Consider the following 9,099-nt stretch of genomic DNA (forward strand, 5'->3'; position numbering starts at 1 on the left):
GGAACAGTTAGGCCTTCTGATACGGGCCAAGTGACCTAACAGCTACGTTCCATCTCTAGCTTCTATTTGCTTTTGATTTAGGGACTATAGTAACTGCCAGCATCTGCTTCTGTCTGCTTGGGAGTTGGTTTCATTTTCGGTTTGCCTATCAACTACTATGCTGTGTCTGCGACTTTTAACTTCAAATACCAAGCTCCGTACTAAATCATGGCTAAGTAACCTTCCATTCTTCTTTTCCATGCTGCCCATCTAATCACCAGCTATGAGGCACACAGCTCCTGCCTGCATGCCGTCAGAATGAGTCTGAGCTGCTCAAACCTCAACTCCAGCCTGAACATGAATTTTTGTCTCTGCAGGAATATAAGGAAAATAAAGAAAAAGTCACAAGGGCTACCAGTTCTCATTATTGTTTGTATTTATATTTTTGGTTCAACTTCTTTTCTTCCTGGAGGTTTTGATTCCACCAGTTTTATTTGGGTTTGATTGGGCTTGCTTTTTTTTTTTTATTGTTCTCCCTCTTCTCATTTTGTTTTCTCCATTCTTTCATTGGAGGCAATGAGCCGTCCAGCGGTCGGAACTCCCCTGTCCCTTATCGGCCCGACAGCCGCCCTCTCACTCCAACTTACGCTCAGGCCCCTAAACATTTCCATATTCCAGGTAGGAGCTGGCACTGTATGTGTCTCGGTGTCCTGTCACAGTGTAGAATGTAGCCTTTGTAACCTTTGTCTTGTCTCCATTCTTTCACATTGTTTACCACGGGGTGTGCCCTCAGGGTTTGGAGCTGCTCCTGGGCTTGCTGTGAGGGGTAGTGCATTAAGAAATGGAGGGTTCATGGTGATTTTTACCTATTCTGTTGGTGAGGTGTTTCACTGCCTTGGTTTTCAGGTTCTGTTGGTGGCCTGTGGGCTGGATATGAGCTATGTAGGGTGTGATTTTCCTCCTAGTTGCACTGGCTGAGCACAGGCAGTCTGCCTAACAGCTTTGGAAGATTTGGTTTAGATTCCCACGCAGAAAAGAGTTGACCAGCGAGCCATTAGATATGTTGATCATTCAGGTTGTTGTGACTTGTTTCAGCCTTGAACCCAACAGTTCTAATTTAGTGTTTCCTGTTTTTTTTAAAGCAGGTGAGGATGTTTCTTTACTTTTTTTGTGCAATGGCTTGGTGTCCTCAGACCTGCAGATCTACAAAGATAGCGTGTATGCCTTAGGATGCTCCCTCTTTAAAGGGCAGGCCCTGTTTCAAATTGAGCTGCACAGTTCTTCCAGCCTCTGAGAAGATCACCTGTCTTGGATTTTGATGGGATGAGGGTGTATGTCCCTAGGGCTGTTGACATGCATCTTCTGACTGCATCTGTGCTAGCTGAAAGCCTTCTATCCAGTTACTCTTCAAGTCCCCTTCAGTCTAGCGTCCCTTTGCACTGCCAGAGGTTACTGCTCTTCCTCCCTTCCTCAGATCTGGCAGATAAACTGTTTGTGGGAACTTCTCTTTCAGTCAGTGTGACCTGGCTTGCCTAAGGTAGGCTGTTTTAACTGCTTAAGCTAACCTGGCTCACTTGGACTTGCGTCAGCTAAAGTGCACTTGCATGAATAGCTCTGGGTAATGGTCTCTAGCATGGTGGGAGAGCTGTCCTCTTCAGCTGGCGCAGTGCAGCCACAGAAGGAGCTGCGTTCCTGTCCTCCTTACAGCTTTCTAGTATAGATGTGCGCAAAAGTACTGCATGACTGCCCTTGTACTGTTTGTACCTGTTTGCTGGTCAAGTAGCCCTAACAGATCACTAACGAGAATGAAATACCTCAGTGTCTCTGTGTGCAATGAATTTGCCTGTTTAGTCGAGTTCTGCAGAGTAAGACTGGCCTCAGTTTCAGTTGGTTTTTAGAGTCAGCTTTCCTTAATGCCAAAGGTTAAGTTGTCTCCTGAAGCACTTTAGCTGGATCTGCAATACACAGCATGTATTTCTAAAACTCTTTTTTCATCTTTCATCCAATCTAACGGAAAACTTTTTTTAGGGCACTATGAGTAGCAAAATGGGTTTCTGACATTATAGTTCCCAGTAGCTCATTTGGCTTTCATAAGATTTTGTCAGATTTTTGCACTGTAGCACTGATTTTTTGATTAATTTTTGTATTTGTAGCTGTGCCGAGTACATGAAGTGTTGACTTGGGTGGGAAGGTAGTTTAGAACAAACTGGTTCCCATCTTAGAATACTATTTTAAAAAATATGGTATCTTTTAGATGTGCTGTAGACTTACTGCATTAGAGTTCTGGGAAGCGTTTTTATTCTGACTTATGTTGATCATGTGCAATGTGGTGGGCCTTAAAATTTTTTTAAAAAGGTAAAATCTGTCCTTGTGGTTTGACAGTCAGTTAACACTGCCTAAAGCATCCCTTTGACTCACTGAAGTGTAGCTGCTGTTGACTGTTCCAAGCAGTGTATAAGGCAGCTCTGTTGTTCCCTGGATTTCGAAGTGAATTGTAGGCTCGCTGCACTCTCCTCTGCTCAACCCAGCCAGTCGGTTGGAAAGAAGATTGAGCTGTTATGACTGAAGCACAATTTTCGGCAGAAGTTATTTGGGGTAGTTTTTGCCAAATGGCCTGTATCTTCACCATTGAAATGTCTTGCTTGTTTGCATTTCTTCTCTAACTTTTATCCCACTGATAATCTTCTGAATGTTTAAAATTAATGGTTCATGACTTCGATCCATCCACATGTTACAGAATGAGCTCCAAAGGACCTCATACCACATGTCTTTGACTTTTCACTTGTTCTTATGTTTTCTTTTCTTTAAAAAATCTGATTTTGTGTGATACTAGAAACAGCTTTCTGGCTTTTTCTTGTGCTACAACCTTGATTTGGTCTGTCTGTTTTACTGCTGGAGTCATCTTTAGCTACAGCAGAAGCAGTTTTCATATTCCCATTTTTCATTTCTCAATTTCACAGATCAAGGTGTCAACATTTACAGAAAACCACCCATCTACAAACAACACGGTAAATGATCTTTCCCTTCTTATTTCAAAACTGGAGTGTCAACTAAATTAAAAGGCATGCAGACTAGTGAAAAGCATTCAGTTTTTACTTTATAAGCACAAAAAATTAGTAGTCCAAGCGTGAAACAGCTGTTACTGCATGGCTGGCTGAGTGATTATGTTTTAAATCATGTTGTTTCATTTGGATCATATGGTTTTAATCTAGGCCACGTTGATATTAATGGCAAAATAGCCATTAACTGGGATTTTGTTGTCTCCAGTATTATGATGGCTTCCTGTATTTCACTTCTTTAAGTTTATATTTTCAGAATGCAGGTACTGGTCATGTTAAAACGGATTAACTGCAGACTGTTCTCTGGCAGGGACTTCATGGAAAATCCTTATTTTAAGCAGACAAAGTACAGTAATTTATTTCAACATTAAAGACGGAGGTGTTATTGTCAGACTGGGATTCCAAGTGTACCTGTGGCTTTAAATAAGAATCTTTAATTATTGAAGATAATACAGGTGACTTATCACTGACAGGGCTAATATGCTGTGGTATTACATCAGGCTTTTTTCCTCTTTCTTTTTTACGTTTCAAACCATATGCTCATTTTGGAAAAAGTCTTAACGTTATTTTTGTTTATTTTTATGGTTTTAATGTATGTCCTCACCTCCCATTAACTTGTGAATGTTTAACCACTGGCATCACCAATTCTAATACGTAAGTACTGTTTGAAGTCATGCTTTTGTAAACTGACCAGCTTCTGCATACCTGCAATTATGCTTAGAGTTCCTAATCATAAAGTGCTCGGAATTCCCCATGGTATCTAATACTGATGTTCCTAAACTACCCGGAACATGTTGGATGAGCAAGACAGTGCTTTACTGAAAGACATTAACAGATGTCTTTCTGTTTAAAAAAAAAAAAAGTCCAGGATCCTCACTTCTGGTATGATAGCTACGTATAAGAGGTGATTCAAGCTAATGGTTTGCAGATAAGAGGTAGTTAAGGCTGGTTTTAATATAAACTGGACCCTATCAGGTTTATGGGTTTTTAATGTCAAGAAGGGAAAGCCATAATGCACATCCTTATATGCTTTTAAGAGCCTTTGGCTTAGACTGGAATCTTAAGTGGATGCCCCACTACTTAGATGTTTTATTGGTGAGGTTCATTTCCTTGGAAGTGCCTTTCCCTGCCGAGTTGATCTGAATGGAGTTTAGTATTTATTAATAAATTCCCATTTGTTTTTACTAGTGCTGCATGCTAATAAGCAAGGGCATGCAGCAGAAAAAATGGTTAAATAAATGTATTTCTTTTAGATTTCTTTTCTTTGTTTTGCAGCTTTTCATAGACACATAGAAAAAAAAATTAGTATCAGTAGAGTTAAAATTAGTGCTGTTCCTCTGAACTATTTTTTTCCCTAGAGGGAAAGCAGATCAGTACATAAATCTGGTTTCAGCTTCATTAATAATTAGCTATCCTTAGGAGATATTGGCAAATACTGTTAGATTGGATTTTCTCACTCTTGCCTAATCATTCTAACACTGGGAACCCTAGTATAATCCAAAGATGATTCGGGGTTATTTTAGAGGTGGGGATGAGACCAGAGAGGAAGGTTTAAATCCAGTCTGTTGGCAAGAAGCAGACATTACTTTGTTTCCAATTGTAATTAGAAAAGCAAAACATGAAAATGTTTGCTTTTGAAAATCGACTTGTAAAGTATAAAATTTTGCCAAAATAAAGAAGATCTTTATATTGATACCAATTATAATATAGCTAAGTTCCCTGATTGCCATCTAGATGCAGCTGCTTTGGCAGCGCAGAGCAAGTCCTCCGAGGATATCATCAAGTCCTCCAAGTTCCCAGCAGCTCACGCACCAGCACCCAACGAGATACCAAAGATTGAGACAGACCACTGGCCAGGTCCTCCCTCCCTTGCGGCCGTAGGTATGCAAAAAAAATGATACAAGCGATGCGGCTTAAAAGGTACCGGTAACAAAAGCAGATTGACACTGGAGCTGTAAAGATGGGTCGTGAAGATTGTGTCCACTCCAGGTGTTCACCACAACTTGCAGTTCTTCCAGTGAGACCTCTGAGTGTCTGTGAATTTAAAACTATTGAGCAGTGCTGAGTAGAAGATGCTTTGCTAAAAGTCTTTGCACTTGATCACGCAGATAATAACCCACAGACAAGTTATGTGAACTCACGTGCAGTAGCTTTAGAAATGCGGTGTGTCACACAAGCCTGACTTCTTTCAGTTATTGTCTGTTTAGTATTTTAGTCCTAAACTAATAGCAAATATTCAATGGAAAATACAATTGCTTCCAGCCCCACGACTAATTTTGTGGCAAGAAGCAATGACTGAAGTGGCAAAATTAACGGACTGAAAGAGTCCCGATTTTGAGTTACTGTTTCTAAAGATTGTATTTTTCTTCTATGTTGTAGCACTACAAGTATCTTATTTTCTTTTCTTTAAATCATGTGCATCATCATTTTTAGTTTTGTTTTGTTTTTTTCCTTTGTTAGATTTTGTTGACCCTCTAGAACAAAATAAGCTCTCTAGCCTGGTTCAGTTCTGAAGTCATGTCTGAAGCACTGAAGGTGTTGCCTGTGTGAGGTTTCTGTGAAGGAGTGTGTGGTCTTCATCACAGTGGGATTTTCATAGAGTGCTGGGAGAGGAGAAACGGGGCGGGAGAGCTCAGTGACCAGTTGAAGGGGCTGCATGTGCAGGGCAAGTTTTGGATAATATCTTTTATATAGAGTTGTAGCCTGACAAACATCACAGCCACAATGATAGCATCTACACCCTTGAAACTCTCCAGACAATGCTACAGCATCGTTATGTCATGTGTCTGAGGTGGAGCCTTTCTTGGAAACGCTGGCACTGACCTCAGTCTCTAGGCAGTGGATGACAACTTGTAATCGTTTCCAGGAACACTGCTTTGTGTATTGGCTATCAGATGATTTCATTGCACCTGAGAAACTAAACAGGACTGTTTGGAAACTGTAAAGATAAAAATGTGCTTGTGGACATATTTTATTCAGAAATAAGAAAGCATCGTACAGGATTAATCACTAAAAACCAAACCCACAAACCCCAAGTGTTTTGGCTTGTCTCGTTTTCCAAGTGGGATGCTTTGCTTACGGAGCTAAAGTGAACTCAATTGTCAAAGAAAGGAGGACTACTGCTCTTGTACTGGAAAGTCTTGTAAAAACCTGAAGCACCAACAAAATAGTAAATAATTTAACACAAACAAATAATTTCTCCATAAATTTTTGTCTTTCCATATTAGCATCAGTTTAACACTGCTGTACAAGACATTTAATTGATATAAACTTTCATTGCAAAATTTAGTTTTCGCTCAACTAAAACACTGTTTGTGTAGTGTAGGGCTGGTGAATAACTGTATCAGGAAACAGCCTGTGCAGAAAAATATACAACTGCTGCCTAAATGTTTGCAGCAATATCATATCTAGTGTGTTCACAAAGGTGTCTTGTTGTCCAAATTGGACTATTTCTTGAGAATATTCAAGAAAATAAAGATTATTTAATAAAAAAATATGGAAATAAAATGTAGAACACGTGTCTTAATTCATTTTAGCTTTATCCAATGGATCAAATCAGTTTGCTTCAATTTAGGCTAAAAATAATGCCTTGTTTTTTCCAGATGTGAGTGTCCCTTTAGGAGATTAATGTACTTTAATTTTCCATTTGAAATGTTAATTCAAATTCACTCTTCTCAGTCTAGAGAAAAGTATAAATGTAAATCAGACTTCATGTTTTCAGCCACTGGTACAGTTCCTGGTGCCATTAAAGCCCCTGTTTCCAGAACTAGCAATCTGAGCCCCTTTTTTCTCTTATATTGGTTCATAGTTTTTGTATCAGGATGGTTGCCTGGTTTGGAACTTCTGTGCAGTTTAACTTTGTGTTAATTTTATAAGAGGCCTGACAGCCATAGGGCAGGCTGAGTGAGTTTTGTTAGGAGTGAGTTTGGAAAAAGCTTTTGAGTCTTCAAGAAAATGCTGCTTTGTTTATTCAGTAAATCAAACTGCGTTGAACTAACATTGAAATCTTCAAGCTGCAGTTGAACTGATACACAAAGCTCTCTCTGTACTGTGGTTTTATGGAAGCAGGATCTGACATGAGACGCAGATCAAGTGGAAGAGAGGAAGATGATGAGGAGCTACAGAGACGCCGGCAGCTGCAGGAGGAGCAGCTCATGAAGGTGACTATAAGCTTATCTTCATGCTGTTTCTGAACATCACCCAAAAAGTGCCTCTTTGTTTTCTGTAAGCAATTTCTGCTAATGCCTTGATCAGCTTTATTTTTTGATATGTATTTTTAATTGCCTTTTATAGCTCAACTCTGGTCTGGGACAATTGATATTGAAAGAAGAGATGGAAAAGGAGAGTCGCGATAGGTCAGCCCTTTCTGCCAGCCGTTACGATTCTCCAGGTAGGTCATGTAGGCAATGAAGTTAATCATGAACAGTGAATAATGAACACCACATACACACATATTAAGCGATGTGCCAGAAGAGAGACCACTAGAAAGACTGCTTGATATCTGTATATGTGGTGTTAGCCCCTGCAAGAGTGGCCTGGTTTATTGGCTGGTTTTGGTGACGAATGTCATGGTTGTTTTTTAATTAGAAATATGAGGTTGGGGATTTTCAAGCAATTTTGAGGAGAGGGATTTTCTTATATAGACAAGGAGAGAGGTAAAATATTCAGTGACTATCACATCACACACATGCTAACAGGCTGAGTTGTTGAATTACGATAACATGTTTTGCTTTAACCGGTGGTTCCTATCACTGTTAATTGTTTCCTCCCAGGGACAGAAAATCAGTGGGGCTGCATATTCCAAACACAGCCTCAGCTGACGTTTTGATTGGGTCTATTCTGTTCCAGAGCAAAAGCACAAAAGTCAGCTTGGGATAATTGGTGGCTTAGATTCTTGGCCTCATCGCACGTTTGGATATACATCCGTGGCCGCCTCAGATCACCAGAGAAGGGTTTGGGCATTTTATTTCACCCTGCTCATCCACCAATCAGCACACGCAGTACAGCACAGCAGCTGTACTTTGAGCCAAGAAGGGACAAGATGAGTCTCTTTGGAGTCATCCACTGGAGTAGCGGCCAAGCAAACTAAGATTTCCTTGTGTTCCCTGTTGTGTAGGTGTGTTGCCTGTGTTTATGGTCTTGGAGCAATGGCTGTGGCTCTCCTCACTAGCTGTAATTTTTACAGGGCCACAGGCTACCTGCTCAACTCAGAGCTTAGGATTTTTTTATTAACCTTAGCACAGGCTGGAGGACTCCTATGAAGATGTGTTGGTGCCTTTTTGCAGTGATAATCAGTACAGTCATCGGTTGCCTTTTTTGGAATCAGTGTTACCTTTCCCAAAGCTGCCTCTTGTTGGCAACAACAGTGCCTCAAGTTCTGCATTGTCTTTCCTTTACCCTGTGGTAAAAATAACATTTTAAAAATCAAAAATTGCATTCTTATATGGTGGATCTTGTCTGAAGGAGCTATATTAACTGTAGAAGGGTTATTGATCATTATGGTGACATAATGACAACATATGCACCCTCTTATCTGTTTGAAAAGACACCCTTAACATTTCCACATTGTCTTTATCTTGCTTGTGCAATTTCTGAGGTCAGTGCAAATGCTAAGCTGAATGCCCCCAGATACTGTATTTCTTTTTCATTTCAGATGAAAGCAGGAGTCACAGAGCTCTGAATTATAGCATGTTCTCAGAAGTGTCACATCATGTACAGGATACCTATAATTTCAGATCAGAATGCCAAATTCTCAAGTGTGCTTGAATTCACTCAGCAATGCCCATTCTGATCATTCTCCTGTTGAAGTCAGGACCAAAACATCTGTTGATTACAGTGCTGCAGAACCAAAACTAATAGCTTTTTCTCCATTGCAGCGAAAACTGGCAAGCTAAAGCATGTGAATACAGAGGGACGGGAGCTTGCTAGTCATACGTATCCTGTCTTGCCCAGCAGCAGAAGCTGGGAGCATGAGTGCAGTAATAGTTGCAGTAGGAAAGATAGAAAGGAAACTCGTGAAAGGTTCAGGAGGTATAATGACATATAAACCATGTGTGCCACT

At 40.2% G+C, this 9,099-nt stretch overlaps 1 protein-coding gene across 1 annotated transcript in view; it reads left to right on the plus strand.

Annotated features, from left to right (window-relative positions):
• Nucleotides 1-9,099, plus strand: part of ABLIM1 (actin binding LIM protein 1) — a gene marked incomplete at its 5' end in the record, with an annotated part of 85,973 nt that overhangs the window by 68,231 nt on the left and 8,643 nt on the right. Inside the window, 5 exons of the mRNA XM_010138387.1 lie at nt 553-657; nt 2,940-2,987; nt 4,773-4,919; nt 7,107-7,198; nt 7,332-7,437. Coding sequence (XP_010136689.1) covers nt 553-657; nt 2,940-2,987; nt 4,773-4,919; nt 7,107-7,198; nt 7,332-7,437 — 498 coding nt within the window. The remainder of the gene's footprint in view (nt 1-552; nt 658-2,939; nt 2,988-4,772; nt 4,920-7,106; nt 7,199-7,331; nt 7,438-9,099) is intronic.

The sequence above is a fragment of the Buceros rhinoceros genome, unplaced genomic scaffold, assembly GCF_000710305.1.
Source record: "Buceros rhinoceros silvestris isolate BGI_N320 unplaced genomic scaffold, ASM71030v1 scaffold6906, whole genome shotgun sequence".
NCBI classification, from domain to species: Eukaryota; Metazoa; Chordata; class Aves; order Bucerotiformes; family Bucerotidae; genus Buceros; species Buceros rhinoceros.